At 38.1% G+C, this 23505-nt stretch overlaps 1 protein-coding gene across 1 annotated transcript in view; it reads right to left on the bottom strand.

The window, feature by feature from the left end:
• Nucleotides 1-1512: 1512 nt before the first annotated feature.
• Nucleotides 1513-23505, bottom strand: part of clmpb (CXADR like membrane protein b) — a 156703-nt gene continuing 134710 nt past the window's right edge. Inside the window, exons 4-7 of the mRNA XM_022662270.2 lie at nucleotides 17640-17807; nucleotides 12841-12963; nucleotides 9214-9355; nucleotides 1513-6935 (exon numbers count right to left, since the gene is read on the bottom strand). Of these exons, the coding sequence (XP_022517991.1) occupies nucleotides 6590-6935; nucleotides 9214-9355; nucleotides 12841-12963; nucleotides 17640-17807 (779 nt within the window). The 3' untranslated portion in view covers nucleotides 1513-6589. The remainder of the gene's footprint in view (nucleotides 6936-9213; nucleotides 9356-12840; nucleotides 12964-17639; nucleotides 17808-23505) is intronic.

Here is a 23505-nt window from a genome sequence, read left to right as displayed (position 1 = left end):
ATCCTTTATATTCAGCTGAGCAATGCAGTCAACGAGTGATTGGAAGGAAGCGGCTGATGTATCCTTCCTGGTCCGTACAAGCCCCAATAATGAGGTGAAATTAGCTGAAATTAGCTATACGCTACAATTTTTGTTCAAATTGTCCTTTTCTATTTTAAAAGACACAGCAGTTGCACACTACTTCTGTATGGGCAGCTCAATAATTATTGCCAATTTTACTCAATAAGTTTAATTGTTCCAGGTGCCAACTGCATTCCGAGAATCTGGGTGCAACAATTTAATCATTTTTGATAATAAGTGTACATATTGTCGCTCTCCAATGAAAAACACTTATCTCCATTTTTGTCGATTTTAAGTTTACTACATAATTTGAACAGACAAACTGTCCCTTACACTGTGCCAAAATTTCTTGATAAACAGACCAATAGAAACTCTTCAAAATGTCCTGAAATAAACTCTTTTTACATTCACTTCCATTGAAAGTTTACAAAGTTTTTTTTCTCTCCTGTAAAGTTGCTGTTTTTCATCGGACAGCAACATTTGTCCTAAAATTGTTATTAAACAATTAAATTGTGTATATGTATTATGTAATATATGTATTTAATTAACTTTAAACAACATATTTTACATTTGTTGCTCTGTCACCTGCCAGTGTCTTTATAGGTTAAAGGCTCTATTTTAGAGATCTACTGTGTCAGTGTGTCTTTCCTGTCATAACAGCGGGAAAAGTAAAGCTTGCGCGGCTCAAAACATGCAAAAGGCATGAACTAATTCTTTTAGTTAGTCACGGGTGTGTTTTGGGCATGACATAAAATAAACCAAACCAGGTGCGCTGTAACTTTGGCAGATTGCTATTGTAATGGTGCAGCAGTAGAGGAAAGGAAAGTAACCTCAGTGACCGAGCAGGTAATTTATGAGAACATGAATTATGTATTATTTTGTATTTAGTTTATTGTTGATGTCAAATTTTGGGTTTGTGCACTGCTGCACATTTGTGTGTATGTGTGCAACAACCGGGGTGAATGCATGCTGAGCGTGCACAGTGGACCTGCGTCCCAAGATAGCAATGAACGTCTGACTAATGACTGTTGTCAGGGTTTAGATTAGTCAGTGGAGCACCTGTGTACCTAATAGCTAGTATTTAATTAGTAGTTAAAATACATGAATAACACATAATCAATTCACTGTTGACTTAAAATAAGTAAGTCCTTCATTTTGCCTGACATGCTAGAATGTATGTAACTGCTACAACATGTAGCCCTAACACTTTACCCTACCTCTCTATCTCAACAAGAATTGGGACACAATCGATGCTAAGTGGAGGGGGCAAGTTGTGAATTGGGATTGGGCCTTAACCTGACAAAAGTCCATATGGCTGGTTCTACATTCCAGGAGATAAATAGGCGATGCACTTTATATGGGCCTATACAGGAAGTCAGAAGGAGACACTGCTATAGAATATAGATAGACGCTTCTCCTCAGAGAGACTTATTTAATTGATCCTTCTTTAAAAAAAAAAAAAAAAAACACTTTAAAATGTTCATCTACAGTACGGGCGGTCTTTAACTGGGACCACCATCCCGATAACTTAAAGCATACTGTGTGCATATATCTATCTGTACTGTCTTGTATGTACAATATAAAACATCGGTATGATTACAACATGTACTGTACACGACTGGTGTGGCTGGACCGCCTGCCCAATCGTAAATGAACCCTTCGCCGCCCTGCCCCGCCCCCCTAAAAGTCCAAGCCACTGCTTAGGTGGACGCTAGTTTAGTATTTGGTGCACTGCTGAGATGGACAGAGGAAAAAAACAATCTTAAAACAATCTCAGGGGAAGAAGAGACAGGGCTAAGAAGGCACACAAAATAGGCTACTTGTCTGCCCGGAATCTCGCAAAATGCCCCGCGTCAGTCGTCCCGGGACTCCGAGAGAGGGGTAATGACGGGTCCCTGTGGCAGAGGAGCGAAGGGTTGCTGACACAACGAGGCAGCCATCCTGTTATAGAACATCATTAGGGGTCCTATAGGAGAGACATGGGGCACACCAGTGTACACCTAATGTAGGAAAGGAAGAGGGCCTTGAATTCACAGATAATGGCCTGTATGCACACTCTGGGTTGGTACAGTAGCAGTCAAAAGTTTGGACATGCCCATCTTCTATATTTTGGTGAAAATGCGTTTCTGTCAGAGCAGAACTTTATATCTCCAAATTTGCCATGTTTTGTTTATTTTTATAGAATTGGAAAATGGCTGTACTGTGGTGTTTCTTGCACAGCTACCTATGGTTGTGGGTTTGATCCTTGCTATATTAGTGATCTATAGGCGTGCCACCAACCATGCACCACAGATCTTGATTTAGGGCGTGTCAGTGTGCATGTTTGCTATCACGAGGATGCAGAAAAATATGCCTTCCGCAGCTCAAAACGTGCAAAAGGCATGCACTAATTCTCTTTATTAATCATGAGTGTGTTTTGAGTGTAATTTGAAATAAACCAATCAGCATGTTACATGTCATTCACTTTAAGAACCAGGTGTGCTCAGACTTTGGCAGATTGCTATTTTAACAGCACAGTGCTTCTGAGGTTCTCAGCAGAGGAAACTGACCTGTGCATACAAGCTGTGAACATGTGCAAGCAGGTCATTTACAGGAACAGCAGTTATTTTATTTAGTATTCTGTTTATTCTTGATGTAAAAGATGGATATGCACACTGCTGTTGTCCGCCGCCAAGATAGCAATGCACCTGAAATTTGCCTGAACACACCTCACTTCCAGACCACCACACCCATTAGAGTTGATATATTCATAAACTCTGTTGCTATTTTAACAGCGCAGGTCTATGCGTTTCACCTCCCCAAATCACACAGTGATCTGTGATGGTATTATGGTGGTCTGGGTATGGTAAATTGGACCCTTGATGTAATCAATGATTCTGGATAGGCTCCAGATTCATATTGACCTTGACACAGGAAGCATAAAAAGATAATTTCTTCCAAATCCTCTATTTTGGTCAATTAACCAAAGCATTATTTGGACGGGATTAATTTAATTTGGGAGAGTGGGGTAACGTAGCTATTATAAGAGTAATAAAATTGTAAATCTCTTGTAAAATAAGCTTATTTTTAATTAATTATTTTTTCATCATCAATGATACAGACACCTCAATTTGTTGAAGTCTGTGGCAAACCTTCAGGAAAATGTTCGTAGCAGATACATCTGCTGTTTTCATAAACAGTACAGAATTCCTGTAATAAAATTACATTACTTCAACTTCCTATAGAAATTTAACCACATATGACTTTTTTTTCTCTCTTTACAGTTTTGGAGATACAAGGTTTTGCTCCAACAGCAACAATGTGTGTTTAAAACAGTGGAAATCTGACAAAGACAAATATAAATAGCACAGAGGAAAATCATCCCAGCTGGTTCCCTGTGAAGCTGCTTGAGAGAGTGCCATCAACACAAACTGGGCCAACTTTAAAGAACCCAAAATAGTATCTAACACTTATTTTTGCCATGACATAACTCCCATTAATATTCCAAAAATGATTGATTTCCAATAGTTCACAATTGTTTAATGTCTTTATTATGAATCTAAAATGTCAAATAATATACTTTGAACATAAAGGGGTTCAATATTGTACAGGAAATGGATTGTTTATGGTCAGTCCATCTTTAAAACTGGTTCTATATCCTCCTGAGATCCAGAAAAAAAGGTTTTGATATACACATTTACAGATTTATTTGAAAGAAACATTTCAGTGAAATTTCAGGAAAAATGGGAGGCAGTAATTCCTGCTGTTCACTACAGAGAAAACTGAATAAAAAGACTGGTTTGCAAGGGTTACAATTACTGTACATTACTGAAATCATACTAAATAAAAGTTATGCACCTCCTTTTGTGGAAAACATTTTATTATTAGCAAGAGAAACAAAACAATCTGGAAACAAAATTGACTACTTGCCCAGGTTGTTGCTGTAAAATGTGAAAGATGCAATTGCAGGCAATCTGAAAATAATAGAAAAAAGGTCCTTGTGCTCTGTTGGCCACACCCCCAAACCTAAGGCTTCAATAGAACGTATAGAATGTCCTCTTGGCAGAACAGTAGGATTTAAAGGAACAATCAGTAATAATAAATGGAAGCTAGGGTGTGAAATGGCTACATTAGTCTAATTTCCAAACACTGGATAAAGTTTTCTGCCCCACCCAACTCCTCAGACACAAAACTCACACAGGGGTTGCCAGATTGACACAAAGTGGCAAATGACGAAGGATCTTACTCTGTAGCTAATCAGAGGATGTATGCATTTCAATGTTCAAAATGCCCTTCTCTACCTAACAACCTTACTTGTTTACTTGTGTAGGATTACTTGTTTAGCCAAAAAAAATTGTCCCGTTCTCCCGTTTTCATGGCTGTAGCTCACTGTTTGCATGCTGTTGTCTATACCTGGCAATCCTGAGTGTGGAAATGGGACTGAGGAAACGGTGCTGAGCAGATTTGGAGGCCACATCCCACACAGATTGTCAGATGAGACGTTCTGCACAAAAGGTTAAAATAAGAAAATACTGGCTGAAGCTCTGCTGACACGAGTTGCCAGTGCTTAAACTTAGCATGTTTCCATAATATCTGTTGATACATCCTGATCATGTTATGAGCTACTACAAAAAATATAATCGTTAATGCTCCTTTAAACATATCATCACTTTCCTATGAAAAAAAACGTATTTTAATTTTTGTCGATTTTTTGTTTTCTACATAATTTGAGCAGACAAATTGTCCCTTACACTGTGCCAAAATTTCATGATGAACGGACCAATAGAAACTCTTCAAAATGACCTGAAATAAACTCTTTTTACATTGACTTCCATAAAAAGTTTACAAGGTTTTTTCTTTCTCCTGTAAAGTTGCTGTTTTGAAGAAAAGTGTTTTTCATTGGACAGCAATGATATGCATAATACATAAATAGTGTTTGGCATATAATCCCAGGCCTGTATCTGTTCTAGTGGACAAAAATGAATTGCCAGGTCTTAGGAGGATATACTGCGGAACCATCTATAAACAAAAAACCTTACAAGCATCCAAATGGTTCTATATTATAGAACCATACCTTATAATACAGATACAGATACCTTCTTTAGTCTAAAGTCTAAAAATGAGGAATATTTTTAATGTCCAAACATTTGAATGGTACAGTTCCATTCCTAATTGTAGAACCTCAGTGTGACACTCTTTATACTTGTTTTTTACATAGTTTGTGCCTCGAATGCTGATGAATTAATCAGGAAATATTCTGTAAAGGAAAAAAAGAAACGGGAACAGAGCAAAAAGAATCTCAAAATCTGTTAAACACACATTCATCGTTTTTCCACGCAAGTTTTGGTTTTGGTAATACTGTAAATAAAGTAAATAAAGCTATGAGAGTAAAACAACTGTATACCATTAGTCATGTTGGCCATGCCACGGGTCAGTACTGTCGAGATCATTACCATCAGTCAGCCTGAGAGACCTACAGTGTCCAGTGACCCACGACAAAAAAGAAGAACCCCTTTAAGAAAAACATCCATCCATATCCAGGTCATATACTGTAGGCATATAGACTTAAACAGGTAAATATGTAAATATTTGTAACGTATATGAAGGACAGTTGTCACACAGTGTAGTATGTGCTATCAGAAGCTGTAGCTGTAGACGTGTGAAGAGTGGTCAGTGAAGAAACCAGTAGCGTTCATTGACACGTGTACCCACCACCCTCACATTAGCCAAGGCTAACACACGTAGCTAGACGTAGCTACAGAGCTAGCTAATCCTTCTGACATCTCCGCATCGGCCTCACTGTCAGGAATTCTGCCCATTCCTCCCGCACTATGGCCCGCCTTCACCCCATACTGGCAAAGAGGTGCGGTGGATGGCGTGATGTGACGAGTCGGAATTTGATCGCTTAGGATCGGGAGCACGATCTCCACGAGGTGAGAAATGTCTTTTCTTTTCTCTTCTCTTCCCATCATCCATCAGTCCCTGCAAGTTCATAAACTCGTTGCCCGCCCTGGCTTTCTTGGCCCTTTCGCCGTCTCCATAAATAAATAAAGCCCCTCTTGGGGGCGGAAATCCTTCCACCTCGTCGCTCACCACGCTTCCTTTTTTTGTAGGAACGAAAAAACAAAAAGAACAGCAAGAAAGAAGAAAAAAGAGGGGCGGGAATGAAAGAATTAAAGATCGTGACAGAGAGAGAGAGAGAGAGAGAAAACTACAGAGCAAGAGTAGAAGTGCAGAAATGTTTTTCGTGAAGCAAAAAAAAAAAAAAACGATTTGTGTTTTTTTTTTCTCTCATTTTCTTTGTATAATTCAGCAAAAAGGGGGCGGGGCAGGGCAAGCACTTACTTTGTATTTTCCCGTTAAAGTAGGCATTCATTTAAACTTGCAGTTTTTTATATAACTGAATCTTTTTGACTTACATCCGTTTTTAATTTTGTACGCGTGTTTTTTTATTTATATTCTTACATTTTTGTACATGTACATGTATCAGCGTTGGGCTCATGTATCCGCAACAGAGGGGGGTCAAAGCATCGTGGGTTCCTCTCGTCCCCTACACAGTCTGAAAGGCCTTGCTCTGGCCGGGAATCATCACACCCGGGGGCACGCTCAAGGCCACGCCCACCGGTGGGTTGGGCAGCCTGAATTTGGGCGTGGCCGGGGGTTCGGGGGTCTTGGACACCACCTGTGTGTAGGCCGGGGGCGACTGCAGGAAGTCGGGGGGCTGTCCGTTCTCCTTGAGGGCGGCGACGGCCGGGGGTCGGGGGCGGTGGACACGGGGGGCGCTGTTGTGCACCATGGACTGGGTGGAGGAGGCGCCGGAGCGGGAGCTGCCCGAGCGGGAAGACGAGAGGGAGTTGGGTTTCACAAGCTTGGCCTTGGGAGCCTCTGCATCTTCCCTGTACAGAGAAACAGAAAAAAAAAAAAGATTAAAAAAACACGTTAGAGTGGCATAGTGGGTGGGACTCATCCATAGGTTGTGAGGTGATATCTTGTGAGCGAGGCTAAGCACTGGCCACCATGCTCATGACAAGACAATATCAATTATTAGAGTTTGGAGCAAGATTTAACAGTTGGTGCAGATGCATGGATGGATTTTGTCATTACATTTTTGAATGGTGACCGGCAGCAATTGTTTATGTGAACAGATAATCAAATCTGGCAATTTTTACATTACAGATCTACTCACATATCCTACAGGTCAGTGTTGTGTTTTTTAGCTTCTATGAGACATGGCAAAAGTCCTGGAACACAATACTAGTCCAAAGTGCAAGACATTTGGCATATCAGTGTCTTTAGTAGCTGATTAATATTTTGTAGTTTGAGTTCAATGCTAAATGATAGTTTAGTTTGCCTTTAGTTTTTTATTAATTTATAAATTTAGTGTAAAAGTGTTTCTTAATTAGCTGTCTAGTGCAAAATTTAGCGCATAAACTTTACTACCTGCTTTATTTATCTGTATGTGTTCAGGTAAATTTCTGGCATATTGCTATCTTGGCAATGGAAAACACAGGTGCGCCACTGACTGATTAAACAGTTATTTATGAGACGTTCATTTCTCAATGGCTGTACACACGACATGTGCACAATCCTGTGTAAATGTTTCTGTAAATGACCGGCAATGCCTTTAAAATACCAATTTGCCAAATTTAGAACACACCTGGCTCTTAGAAGGAATGGCAAGTGATATGCTAATTTGTTTACTCCTGATACTGATTGGTTCAGTTTTGATATATTGGGCCCAAACAGAGAGAAAAAGGAAAATAACTACATGCCTTTTGCGCTTTTGGAGCTGCTCAGGATGTACTTTTCCCATCATTATGATAGCAAAGACACACTGACACGCCTTAAAACAAGCTCACTGAAATCGCTAAAAATAGGGCCCATAGTGAAAAGTAATTAGTCAATAGGTAATTCAATAACTAATACTTAATAAATAATACATAAAAAATGCCTAATCAATTCACAGTTCATTCAAAATTCATGTAAAGTGCCACCAGTTAATCTAATAACGCTGGAAGATGAAATCATGTCGTAAACAGTGTGAGGTTCACGACAGGATGTGAGAAGTGTTTAACCTCTAAGTCCTTCTTAAGCATGTTCACCTGCAGGATAACAGCAGCAGGTCTAAGCCTCGCTAAAACCGCTAAACCCAGATGAGCATGTTACCCTGAAACCCTACTGCGACAGCGTGCAGTGTAAACAGCCAATGTGGATTTTTGTTGTGAGATTCCATCATTCTTCTGCCTGTGCATAATTTAGACTTATCACGCACTGACACACACAAACACACACACACACACACGCAAACACAGGAGCAATGTTTTATTCATATGAACACACACACACACACACACAGTAAAAGTTGCTGCTACAGGCATGTCTATCAGACGAATGCATTATGGAAAACCTCCCGAACAGCTGAATAGATTTGGGTACAGTGAGGGGAACCCTGGGGACACACTCACATGCAAACACACACACACACACACACCCTAAAGACCCCCTGCTGCAGCCAAGGAGTGTGAAAACTGTACTCTTACCAAACAATCGATACAGAGCATCACCACCACTTAAAACACACACAGTACTTAGATGCACAGCAGTTAACCCCTTTTGACACAGATGAAGTGTGTGAGTGGTTTGTTACAGAGACACTAAGAGGTTTAAAACCTCAAAGCCTTTCAGTAGTAAGAGACTATCATTCAATTTGAGTAAAGAAAAGACTTGAGATATGAAATATAAGTCCATAAAATTCCATACAGTCATGGCTTAATTTGATAAATAAAATTTAAATAGAGCAAAAGTAAATATTGTGGCTTTTGTAAATTCTAAAAAGTGGATTAAAATCCACTTAAATAAAGAACTGAAGTGATAATACAATATATGTGTAGAATAAGACACACTAAAGAAAATCTTTAATTAAAAAAAAATAGTTTTTTGCCTTTTTTAAAAAATCATTTTAAAATATAATAATACTAATAATATTCTATACATTATTATTTTTTTAAATAAATAAAATCATTTTTGAAATATATGGAGATAGGTGGAGCTATACATCATACTGCAACCAGCCAGCAGAGGCACTTGACTATGTAGTTTCGCTTTTCAGATATCTGTCAAAATAAAAAATAAAAAAATAATAAAATAAGGAAGGTGAAACATAAAGGTCGTCACCTGATCTCGTTGGGCGTCTCCTCTTCCTCATACTTTTTCTTCTCTTTCTTGCGGAACACAAGCCAGATGATGATGATGATAATGAGGACCCCGAAGGACACTCCCACCACAGCACCAGCTACCACACCTATCCCTCGCACATCTACACAAACACACACACACACACACACAAACAGAGGTAAGAAATAAGTGACAAAAACACTGGAAAAGCATTCTAACACCACCTGCAATTATTAAGAAAGTCTTCTGGTGTTGACAAATGCATCTGAACATCATATTCAATGTTTTCTATTAACTTCATAGGCTCCAGCCCAATTGTGTGAGTTCACGGTAGTATTTAGGACACAGTTTACACGTCAGATATAGTTATTTTTTCAGGAGATCCTGGACTACTCAAATATGTCTTCTTTTTCTGGGGCATTACTGATGAGAGCCATTTTCATCATTTTGATGGTCTTTGTGACTGCACTTGAGGATGCTTTTAAAGTTCTTGAAATGTTTCAGATTGACTGATCTTCATTTCTAAGTATTTTTTTCTTTACTTAGTTTAGTAGTTCATTCAATAATATGGATTAGAACATTATTTAAATAGAGCTTTACTGTGTATTTACTGTGTACCAACTCTACCTCTTCACAATTTTACAACTAATGCTCTCAAAAACATTAAAACCCATTAAGAGACAAGAAATTGAAGTAATTAACTCTTGATAAGTTCAGCACAGCTGTTACCTGAAAGCTGACTGAGAAAATACAGCCAAGATGTGCAACACTGATCATCTAAGCAAGAGGTGCTACTTTGAAGAATCTAAAATATAAAGCATGTTCTGGTCTATTTAACTCTTTTTGTTAACTAAATAATTCTGTATGTTTTTCTTTATAGTTTGGATGACTTTAGTACTAATCTACAATGCAGAACATTTTAATATAATGAAAAACGGTATAGTGTATCTTTCTACGGAAGGTTGCCAGACATAAAAAGATTTTACATAGTAAAATGAACAGAGAATCTCAGATAAATGATGTGTAAAATTGTGTTGTAAGTTCTGCACTTTATTAGTTCCTCTGACAACGTTCAAAAAATAGAATCTCTACAGCAACCAGCACAGCTAACAATACACTGACCTTTAATCATACACACACTTAACACACGTTTATTAAAGTCTGCGGAGCTGTTTAATAAAACTTCTTCAGCATGTGTACATCACAGAAACATGACCTGATTACGCAAGTGAGAAACTGCATAAGTATGAAACAGAAAAAGAAAAGTGAGCGGATCTTAACCCTTGTGTGGTGTTCATATTGTTGTTACTCGTTTACTTTGTTACTTGTATTTAATTCAGCAAAATTAAGCAATTTTACATTAAAATGCTTTACACATGCTTGCTTCACCTAAATTGCAACAAATAAAGTTGCACTTACAGTATATAACACCATTCTAGACACTTTAAAACCATTCATACTCAGTACTTATCCACATCCCATGGTAGGAAGCATACTCTCATACTACTTGATGTGTTTGAGAGCATCAGTTGTAAAGTTGTGAAGAGGTAGAGTTGGTTGGTATACAGTGAATAGACCTTTTAGAGTAATGTTATTTTCCATGTTATGGCAAGAACTACTCAACTAAGTAAAAAACAAAAATACTTTAAGAAATAAAGATCAGTCAATCTGAAACATTTGAAACTGGCTCTCATTGGGACCACCTCAGGAAATAAAGACCAAGAGTTAACCGTCAATCAATCAATCAATCAATCAATCAATCAATCAATCAATCAATCAATCAATCAATCAATCAAATATTTGTTTATTTTTTGTGTTTTTTTTTCGGTCTTATTTAATTTTTAGTTAATTTAAATTTTGACAGTTCTGTCTTTTAACCTTCCTTTCATAGTTATTATATTTTATTTCGTTATTTTTTTCTTCTTTTATTGTTTTAATTTATTGCTTATTATTTTTTTACTTTATGTTCTTAGTTTTATTTATTCATCTGAAGCTGCATTCTTACCTACGATTTTATGATTCCTACTAAATTATTCAATTTTTTTTATCTTACTTGCGGACTAAGGCGCTGTCACTATTGCTAGTTCGAATCCTGGTCATGCAGCTTTTGCCATCAGCTGCCGACGCTCACAGGGAGCAAAATTGGCCCTGCTTCCTCCGGGTGGGTAGATGGCGCTCTCTCCCCACATCATTCCTAGGGTGATGTCTGCAGCACAGGGCGTCTGTGAGCTGATGTATCGGAACCGAGAAGCTGCGCTTTCCTCCAAGCGTTAGCGCCGTGATGCTGCTCGCCAATGATGCATCAGCAGCAGCTCGGAAAAAAGCGTTGTCTGACTTCACATGTATCTGAGGAGGCATGTGTTAGTCTTCACCCTCCTGGTGTGTTGGGGCATTACTAGTGATAGGGGGAGTCCTAATGAGTGGGTTGGTTAATTGGCTGTGTAAATTGGGGAGAAAATGGGAAAATGCTGGGTATTTTTTTATTTATTTATTCTTTTTTTTTGACAATGTCTTCTCTGTGTACTGTCTCGGCTACATTGTAAATGAGGGCCACCCTCGATGTGCTCCCAGTTTAAAAATAAAGATTGATTGATTGAAACATGCTAACCACTAAGCCACCATGGTGCCCACACTGTCTCAACTTTTTTCAATGTTACGCTTGAATGGCTGCCTGTTTCTCTGTTGCACTACTAGTGTAAATGCAGGGTTAGTCCTGATAAAGAAATTCAAGACTGTGACTGTGTGTAAATGTGACTGTGCTAATGTGTGAGACAAAAGCTAATGTGCTTAATAGCATGTGGACAAAAGTGTTGGGGCACCTTCTTAACTTCTTATTTTTTATTTCTTCTGAAACCAAGGGTATCAAATAGAGTTTATACTGTTTATTGGAATATCTAAACTGTCTACACTCTCAATTAAAGGCTTTTTAATAGACATTGGTGTAAGCATTGCTGTAAAGAAGAATCATTATTGAGGTCAGGATGTTGAATGATTACCACTTCACCTCATCTGCAGCTCCGCAACTCATTCTATTTAAAAGTATAGGTTGGAGCTCCATCATTCAAGAGAACACAGTTCTACTGACCCACAGCTCAATACTGGGGGAGGCTTTATACCCCTCTTTTTAGTCCACATTTGGCATAAGATCAGGTGTCAATAGGTTGAATGGGGTTATCTGCTCAAGAGAGTCCTACTGAATTGGTAAAACTTCTCTACAGGAAGTAGATAAGCTGCGTTTCTCTTATAAAATTGTGCTTGTGTGTCAGCAATGGTTTCTACTTAGCAACAAAGTAGTTTAGTGTTTTTATTAGAAGTGGGGTCCACTTACAATTGGTCGATACGTTATAAGTGTTAAGTGTGTGAGTTTGTATGAGATTGTATGAGTGTGTGTGTGTGTGTATGTGTGTGTGTTTGAGAGAGACGCGTGGGCACACAGAGGGTTGGAAATTAGTTTTTCTTTTTTTCTCCAGCTTCTAGAAACTGCCGCCATCCATCATACAGCAGCAGCTCCAGGGTTACGCTGCCAGTGTGAACTGTTCCAAGATCAGATTCCTTAAACCCCCTCCACCTCCGGACACACCACCCAACACCACAACCTCTCACCCCCCACCCCAAACCTCCACTCACACTGCATGGTGACTTCGATGATGCAGTTCTCCTCTCCCACGTCGTTGCTGGCTGTGCACCTGTACACCCCTGAGCTGTCCTGGGTCAAGTTCCTCAGCGTCACGATCTCCGGGTTCTTCAGGTCTGCACACACACACACACACACACACACACACAAACACACACACACAAAAAAAGAGAATAATACAAAATTAGCTTAAAGCAAAGCAGATGGAAGCTAACCAAGCCCCCACGATGCTCTGTATGTGGGATCCAACTCAATTTGTGACTCTCATATAACATGTACAGGAGTTGGGACAATGAAACTGAAACACCTGTCATTTTAGTGTGGGAGGTTTTATGGCTAAATTGGAGCAGCCTGGTGGCCAATCTTCATTAATTGCACATTATTGCACCAGTAAGAGCAGAGTGTGAAGGTTCAGTTAGCAGGGTAAGAGCACAGTTTTGCTCAGACTATTGCAATGCACACAACATTATGGGTGGGATACCAGAGTTCAAAAGAGGACAAAGTGTTGGTGCACGACTTGCTGATGCATCTGTGACCAAGACAGCAAGTCTTTGTGATGTATCAAGAGCCACAGTATCCAGGGTAATGTCAGCATACCACCAAGAAGGACCAACCACATCCAACAGGATTAACTGTGGACGTCAGTAAGAGGAAGCTGTCTAAAAGGGATGTTCGGGTGCTAACCCAAATTCATAAATCATAAAGCCACGGCTGCACAAATCACGGCAGAATTCAATGTGCACCTTAACTCTCCTGTTTCCACCAGAACTGTCCGTCAGGACAATAAATTATTGTGGTCTAAAACCAGGTGTTTCAGTTTCATTGTTCAATCCCTGTATCTTCACAACATATCACTGATAAACTATACAGTATCTACAGTATGCACATTAAGAGGACAAGAAATTCAAGTAATTAACTGAAAGCCATTCCAGGTGACTCTACCTAATAAAGCTGACTGATAAAATTCCAAGATGCGCAAAGCTGTCATCTAAGCAAGAGGTGCCTAATTTGAAGAATCAAAAATATAAAACATATTCTGGTTTGTTTAACACTTTTTTTTATTTTTTTCTTATTCCTGTTACTTTTTATGTTTTTAGAAACATGAATTAAAGTAACAGGAATGAGTTTTGAGCATATAATTAAAAAACAGTGAAAAAACATGAAGAACAGCTAAATGGTGGCTAAACTAATAGCATGAGGACACTGAGGACATTCTAGTGAGTTTCCCAAAATTTGTATTTTAAAAATAAACATCTAAGATGACCTATTCAGTCATAGTTAAAATAAGATCAAATATACAGAAAAACTAATGAGGGAACCTAATTTTGATCTTCCAATGATCTTCAGCAGAACCAGCTGATGTCATTTCCTGTTGTAGATGTGACTTCCTGCTGTAGAATGTTCGAGATTTTTCAGATGATCAGGGTAATGTGTTACGGTAACAGAACTGAGTGAAACCCAGGGACACAACTAAAATGTGTATTTTAGCTTTTTAGGGTTTATTATGAAAAAAATATATTTAAAGCATTGATGGGATTTGAAGCCACACAACAATGCAAAAAAATACATCTCTGAAGGGTTTTAATAAATATATTTCATGGTGAAGTTTATGGTTAGAGAGGGGGGACAGGTAACAAAAGTTTTTTTTAGCGTTATAAGTTCTGTACTTTTTGTATATATTTTTTCAAATATATAATGTCAAGGTACAAGACATTATATACAAGACATTTATTAATGATAATAAAATGTATTTTAATGTTATTTTGTGTGCACATTTATACATGTCATTTCCTGGGGACAGAAATGGCACCAGTTCAGTGTAATGGCATGGCCCTTTTTACTTGGTTGCTAAATAATTCCATAAGTTTTTCTTCTAAGTTTCTTAGATGAAGTTTCTGGTTTCATCTACAATACAGAACATTTATATGAGAAAGCACTGAATGTTTGAATGTTGCTGCACGTAAGCAAAAAGCAAAGAAACTGCAACAAACCAAATAATGCATACTCCACTGCATGCATTAAGATTCAAACAGACAGAATGTGAGTATTAATATCAGTGATTCATGTCTGTCAGCGAGTTTGACGAGTGTGTGGATGAGCAAGCATGCATCCAGGCTATGACATTGTATATGGGTGTGAGTGTGAAATATATGTTTGGTCTAGGCTCTGTTTGTGTGTGTCAGGCTGATGCATGAGTCTGCAGAGACTCCAGCAGGTGAGATGAACTGTACGCGGCGTTCCCGCCTCGTGACGGAGCGCTCGCGTCCGCGGAGCTGTGCTGAGGTGGAGGAACAGACGCGTTCATAATACGGAGCAATTCCGCACGTCGCCTTCAGACGGGCCTTTACTTATCTCACACCTCCACCTCCTGCATCCCTCCGTCCCCTCGTTTCCTCTCGCTGTGATAAACGGGAGAGCGGAAGACGCGGTGGTTTATCGGCCAATGAAAACTAATTAGGCTGAACAGGTGTTGTTTGGTGGAGGCCGTTAATTACGGGGTTTGGATTGGAGCGTGTTCTAGAGAAAATGCTCTGACTAAAGAGAGGTAAACAAATATTAAACCACACACAGAGCCAGGAGTGAGCGGACCATAGCCATGCTGATGATTGCTCCTTGCTTCCAACACACATACTGATGTCACATTGGGTTCGCATTGAAATCCTGCTATTCTTTGGTTCCAGCTGGGAAAACTTTTTGGGTTCCAAATTGTGTTATTTAATACACAGTCCCAACATTACTATTCATTGTAGAATTTATGTACAATGAACTAATTTAGTATTTCTAGTATATCACCATATAAACAATGTATCATATGTTACATGATGTTAAGGGTGTTTTCTATTTTCTGTCTCCACTGAATTTCTGTGTGTGTCTGTACCCTGAGTGGTAAAATCTGTGTACCTTGGCAGAGATTTCACTCTTAAATGGCCAGGCTTGCCAAGTAGCATTGATTTGTGGCTGGGTTTAGTGGCTGGGCTGTTTGGCAGAAGAACACATTCTGAGTAATTGAGCATAAATTGTAACTTTGGAACTCCCTGACTTGTTGTCTTCATTGTTTCAGGGCTTTAAGTCTAAATTTTAGTGTAAAATTAGGAATTAGGGTCCTGAATTGCCAGGACTTCTACATAATTACTCTGAACCTGAGCCATATATGGCATTCACTACTGTCTCACACACTACTTGGTATCTAATGTGCATTTCCCCCCTGAGACCTGGACTTTTACTTGGTGTACATTTTTAATTTCTAATAGATATTTGGACTTAGTAGGACCTAATGCCTGGTTCATATTATATGGTTTTTGGGCAGTTTTTCAGATCGCCAACAAAAACTCTGCTCGGGGATCACTTGGCACTCGCTCAGTCGCATACTGAAAGATGCTCTCCGATCCATCACTAACTGATCAGCGACAAGTCGCAGAAGCCCAGCAAATACTCAACATGTTTAGTATCTGACTCAATCAGTGACTAGGAGTTAGGAGCAGTGGCTATATACAACCAGTGGGATCACAAAAAGAGAGAACCACGTGTCCAAAACTCACCAGAAAATCGATTTTACACTTTAAAGACACTAGCTACTGCTCCTGTGAGCTGATTGGTTGGTGAACTGATCCTGGAGATACAGGTAAAGCATGTTTAAAAGGCTTATAACTGCAGCACAGCACAATGACTGACAGCATATGAAGTCGTGTAGTGTGAACCTGGCATAACTTCTAATAAAAACTAAACATTGTCTTTGTACAGGAAGTGTTTATTTTTTTATAAAACAGCAATGCTCAAATATGGGCCTAATAGTTTTTTTTTTTTAACTATTCTTTACATTTGGGATCAGAAGGACACAATTAGTCCAAAAAACTAAATGTTAACTTTCTACAGTAAGTTAATAAACTAGTTTAAAACATAACATTTGATAAGAATTATTACCAGTGTGTTGGACTGGCTGTAAAAACTTTTGACTGGGATTCCCGCCATCTTGGTTTCAATCAATCAATTGAGGTCAAAGGGTCAAAGTTGAAGAGAAGCAGAAATCTCAAGAGGTTAAGTAGGCCAGATTTGTTCCACTCATATATGAGTTGTTGGAATGAAACCATTGTCAGATCGCAGGACCTGGATCCGTAGCTAAAAACACAATAAGTTTTAGTCAATATATGATTTCTCATATATGACAATACTGTTGCAAACGAAGGTGGTGATGGCTGGCTATTAAATGGCAGACAATTTATCGAAACGACCATCTTGATGCAACCCCTCTCAGTTAAGTCTGTTAACTGGGCAAAATATCTTCAAGTGTTTAATAACTATAATCAATAAAATGCAATTATGATAATAATAATTATTATTACTATTACAACAACTGTGCAGTATTTAATAGCATAGTTATCTGTAAAAAGTTTGGACATATATTGCTGTGCTGTATATTAATAAAAAAAGCATTGTTGGAGTGAATTGTGAAAAAGTGAAATAAAGCATTTTAATAAATGCGAGGCTATTTCCAGCATCTCCACAAAAAAAAGACTGTAAATCCAGTATCTATGCCAACCTGACCTATTTATAGCACAACAACTGCTTCACAGATACAATCATGAAAAAAAACAGCCAACATATTTATAGTTTTAACACTTTCTATGTAATTATACAGTATTTTACATCCATTTCATTCATCTGAAGCCCTACACACTCAACCCTGACCTCATGTTTTATGTATTCAGAAGCTTGAAACGTGTATTTACTGTGAGTGCACAGTGTGAAGTGCTGCAGTAGCTGCAGGGCTCTTGTGTGTAAGTGTGGTACTCACCGATGAGGGCGAGTGGGGGCAGCTTGCCCACGCTTTTGCCCTTGTCCAGAACTCGCTCCCACTTGTAGTGTATGGGGTCAGAGCCGTCCGCTGACTTACAGCTCAGCCTCACATCGCTGCCCTCCAACAGCCGGCCCTCCATCCAGCAGCGCGGCTTCGACGGCTTCACTGCAGAGAGAGAGAGAGGGAGAGAGAGAGAGAGAGAGAAAGAGAGAGGGAGAGAGAGAGACGGGGAGAAAGAACAAGGGAGCATTAGGTCAAGAGTACCACACTAGAAATGTGGAATAGAGGATTTCTAAGCAGATAACCGTAACTGATAGTGTTCCCATATGTGATACTGGTGAAAAAATGGACCAATAAAGTTAATTAAGTTTATATTATTTCATTAAATGCAGTCAAAAGAAAGTTACACACATTTTACAAACTTTGTTATTCATTTTAGATGAAAAACATGGCAATTATTGTTAACAATGACATTCATTTACATACACAATCATTTAAAAGTTTACTAATGAAACATTAAATACATGTTAAGCACTGTAGCCTAGAGCTAAGATTCTCTGCCTGTTTTTTTTATAATTTGTTCAGAAAGTGTTTTATATTCTTAGACATTGTTAATTATATTAGATTAGAGGAAAGTCATTGTAAACTATGTTATTGTTCTTGGTATATTTTGGTTAAATGCGTGTGCAGTGTGTAGCCTTATTGCTGTTTATGTGTTTTGCACTAAGGCTGTATTTTTAAAATAAAAAAATGTTCAGAAAGTGTTTTATATTCTTAGACATTGTTAATTATATTAGAGTAGATGGGGAGATTGGTTCTTATTAATCATTTTCCTAAATGATTGGTCTATGCTTCTTCAGTGTTGCAATGTTAATTATCATCATTCTGAATAGATTTCGCTCATTTAAACAGCCCAAAATGTTTTTAAAAAGCTCAGTTTTAACACTCTGCTTACATAAAAAAGGTTTGTATAAATCAGGCTTGGGCTCACAAAAACAGTTTATGGGTCTGAGGAACCCTGAGTGTTAACCAGCGTGATATCAGCTAGCAGTTTGTCCCACATAGCTTTTTTTTACACGGTTTGAACACGGTTAACACACAGACTACAAGCTGAAAACACTCGCCTCTAAACAGCAAAAGAGCTAGCATGGTTATTGGGTAATGCTAATAATGCTCCAGCAGTGTTCATCTTGTGAGTAAGGCTGAAGACTTAAGCCAGCATACTGAAGGTAAAAAGACGAAAATCATGGGAGTTGCCAAATGGATGGGACATTTCATTACTGGAGTTGGGCAGGAATTTAACATTTATGGGAAATGGTGGCAATGATCGTGATCGGTGGAATCTGTCTAGAATTGCCCATATGACTCTGTCACCAACCCATATGTCCCACATGTCACTGCAGTGTTCTTTAGTTTCCATTAAACTTGGCAAAAGTCATGGGACACAATCCTAGTTCCTGTTTCATGACTTTTGGCATGTCAGTGTTGGTATGATTTTGGTATGACTTTGAGGTTCAGCAATAAACAGAGAGCAACTCGGTCAACATCTGGCAGCTTCATAAAAACCGAGCACGGTTTTAATACTTGGCAGCTCGCCAACCATAACTCATGTCCTTACGCATTATAGAACAATGTCAGAGCAGTATAGAATTTTTAATGCAGCATATGGACACACACACACACACACAAACCTCTAAGTAGTAGCAAAAATCGAATTTTTATGTGCTATTAATAAACCACAGTTAATTAAGCCTGACCATGCACCTTTCATAACAGCATATAATGCGTAATTGGGACACTACATGGACATAAGTATAAATAGGAATGGGACAAATCAAGGGTATTAAAAAGAGTTTATCCTGATTTTGATGAAGCAACTGTTTCTACTGTCTAGAAAAAATACTTTCTAATAGATTTTAGAACATTGCTGTGAGGATTCGATTGCATTTAACAGCAACGCATCAGTGAGAGTCAGCATGTTGGCTCATTTGTACCACTCTAGTCCATGCCGGACAATTCTAGAAAGATGCTGTTGGTAAAAAAAAAAAAAAAAAAAAGAAGTGTTCACACTAGTGTTCACATTACTCTGGTAAAAGTATAGATACTAGGGTTTAAAATACTTCTGTAGAAGTTGAAGTATAAACTCAAGCTTTTTACTCAAGTAAAAGTGTAAAAGTACTGCTTTCAGAACTACTAGTAAAGTAAAAGTACAATTAATTTAAGAGGATAAAATGCCATAAAGGACAAAAGCTTAGCTTGCGTTTCAGGAGCCTATAGTGCACTACCTCCTCCCCAAAGCACATTTTTCTAAAAGCCATAATGACTATAATTGGAAAAAAATGAGATGCACTGGCTCTCTGTTTTAGCTGCATATGTGCCCATTGAAAATGTATGTATTTTAGTACAACGTTAATATATTAAAGAATCTTAGTATATTTTTCGCACTATAAAGGTTTATACCGGATTATAAGGTGCACCAGATTATAAAGCACATTATCAATAAACTATTTTCATACATAAATTGCACTGGATTATGAAGCACATTATGCAACACAAGTAAGAAACAGAGGCGTCACCATGTTTTCCTTCTGATTCAGAAGGTCTGGCCATTGGGTGGCGAGACCTGTATAACTAAAATAGATTATAACAAAACTGTAATTCTTTAAAAAATGAATAAATCTTTTAAAGTAAAACAAGCGAGGGATGTAAATCTACAAAGATTTCTCTCCTGAAAACTGTTTATTTGGGTAAAGCACTTCTATTTATTTACAGTAAGCTTAGATTTACAGATTACAGATTTTCACTAAGGCTAGGTGCAGCAACATTAGCATAAGCAGTTAACCACTAGCACTTCATGATCAGTTCACGTACTGCTGTCCCATGACTTTTGCCATGTCAGTTTATATTGAGGACACTTGAGAGAAAAAAAAGAAAAACACTGGAGAGAGTGTAAGCCTTTGATTCCAGTAAGTACAGTGCCTTAGTGTGTGCGTTTTTGTGTCTGTGTGTGCGTTTGTGCCTTAGAGTGTGTGTGTGTGTTTGTGTGTGTGTGTAAGTATGTGTGTGTGTGTGTGTGTGTACATGTGTGTGAGAGAGATAAAGCACTGAACACAGAGGTCGCACTAAAGCAGCCAAACTCAGCACCGCAGGCTAAACTCAACATGTGTGAATACAAACACACACACACACACACACACATGCAATTCATATAAACACACACACACACACACACACACACACACTCAAACACACACATACTCAGACACTGCCAAATCATTATCTCAGTAGCATGAGGGGAATATGCAAATGCTTCTCTCCTAAAATGAAAAAGTGGTCATTAAGCTGATGGAAATTTGTTAAGACCTGCATGCTAACACACTCAACTGCCTTTACAGGGAGAGCGAGGGAAGAAAGGACTAAAGAATGAGAAGGAAAGAGAGAAAGAGAGAGAGAAGAGAGAGAGCTGAAATGCTTTGGTTATATTATAGTGGATGCAGACATTCCAGTACAGCAAACTGATAAAATAATCTATTAGACACAACAGAGACCTATAGCAGGGTTTTCCTCAGTGCTGTATAGTTAGGGAGGCTGCCTTCACAAACAAAAAAGTAAATATATATATATATATATTAAATTCTAGCATGTTTAAAAAAAAAAACAGTACAAGGACACACTAAAAACAGTTAAATACATGATACCATGGTACAGTACTCCCGGTAAGAAACAGGTAAAAAATTGCAATCACCACTTTAAATCTCTGGACATACCCCCAACTAAATATAAACCAGACTTAAAATAGATATTAAAAAGATGTCTGCCCTTAGTATATCACTCTGAATTATTCTGCCATATAGCCTGAACACATTTAAAAGTTTATAAATTTGTTCTATAAGATATTTGTTTGTTTGTGCCACCTGGGACAGATTACTCATATTACTCAGATTACTCATCCATATACTTATATTTCCCATTTATGTTGTATCTACTTATCAAAAAAACACTATTTTTAGACTGTGAAATGCTATGTTTTTAATAAGGCTCATTTAACTATTGCTTATTCATTTTTTTACCTGATTTTACTGTTTTTAAAAATGTGCCATGATCCCAAACAAAAACAAAACAAACTAAACAAAATTCAAAGTAAATTTCAAGCTGATAGCTAAGTCAAATTTGTAACTGACGGATCTATATTTCAAATAACTGATGTCTTGTTTTGGTTATCAGTAAATTATTATACTATAAAATAGTCAAAATAAGTCATTTTTATAAAAGTAGTTGTTTCAGCCCTACATACCATATAGATGAATAAAATTAGAGCGACTAACGCTCTTGTAAAGCAATTTGTGGCTTCTTTTGGATAGTTGCCATTTAATACAATAATCTACTCATAACCCAATTGACAAAATAAAATTATAACTAAATTCACCACTTAGGAAAACTAACATACTGTAGTTATTCACTTTAAACTGCTCCGCTTCTGCAAACTAGCATTAAAGAAGCAGACGACCGTCTTTGTTTCCAATCCTCCAGCCTTCCTGGCACAGTCTCTGCTCTGTCAGAGATACCACGGCTGAGCGATGGCTCAGGGGAACAAACAATATGCCGTTTATTAATGGAAACCAGATCTGGTGAAATATTAAATCATAAGAAGCTTGTCTGGACCTCATTTGGGAATGACAGTAAACTGTTTTTGTGGAGACAGAAAAATCACATAAGCCCTTAATTCTGTCTCTTCTGTTTTAAAGAGATAGGCCTCAGCCGCTGTCCGTCCGCTCCAGTTAACGTCCTCTAACATCAAAGCGGGAAGTGACCCCAACTTCCCAAGCTGGCAACTCTGCTGGATGAAGAACGTAAAAGAGAGAAAAAAAGAGGGGAAAACATCTACAACGCCACAGCAGCAGCAGAACTGCTAATGATATGGAGTCTGGTGAAATCGAATCAGAGGAAGATGGAATCGAATTGAAGCGTTATTAGGTGGTCTGGTTGAAAGGAAATGAAGGCTGGCTTCCTGGAAGCTTAAACCCAAAGGAGAAACCAGATATCATAAAGGGGACATATTATACCCTTTTTTACAGAGGTTAGAACAGGTAGATTGGCTTTATGAGTTTCTTCATAAAACAAAATCACTTTCACATAAATAAGAAATCTCACCACCTGTATCCTTACCAGTTTCAGTTCCTTTCAGAATGAGCCATTTAAAGGTTCTGTCACTTTTATACAAATAAGCAGTTGCTGGCCACACTCCATGTTTATGCTAAGTGTTTACCACACGTTGGTTAGCTTGTGCTAAATAGCAACACATAAGCAAGCTAGTTTATGCTTAACTGTGACAGAAGCACAAAACTCATTGTTTGAAATGACCTACATCTCCCTCATCTGCTGACTTGTCACAGATAGTAGGTACAGATCCCTCAGTCAGGTGAAGTCTGCTGACTTATCCTGCTGTGTACTGTCTGAGGTTCTCAACCAAAATGACTGAAATTACATTTTTTCAACTGATCTAGCGGGTGGGGCTCTGGTGAGGTTTGATGCTTGAGTGGTGATGCCAGAGGTGTTTTATGTTTCCTTATTGTAACATTACTATAAGGAAGCATTTTTTTTCTAACTTTGTTCTCTAAGAGATCTATTTGTTTGTGCCTTTGGGGTTTCAGACAGGTAAGAAAAGTAAATTTTGCATAATATGCCCCCTTTAAAGATTCAAAATGATTATAATAGTGCACAGTATCTACAAACTAAAACTTTTACAAGAGGACAAAAATATAATATTTTTCATAAATAGCCAAAAATAAAGGAAAATATCTTTTTTTTCATGACAGTGACAGTGAGGACTATACAATATGGACATAGAACATGGTGTTTGGAA

This window comes from Astyanax mexicanus, chromosome 9, assembly GCF_023375975.1.
Source record: "Astyanax mexicanus isolate ESR-SI-001 chromosome 9, AstMex3_surface, whole genome shotgun sequence".
NCBI classification, from domain to species: domain Eukaryota; kingdom Metazoa; phylum Chordata; class Actinopteri; order Characiformes; family Acestrorhamphidae; genus Astyanax; species Astyanax mexicanus.
This window is presented reverse-complemented; position numbering and strand designations above follow the sequence as displayed.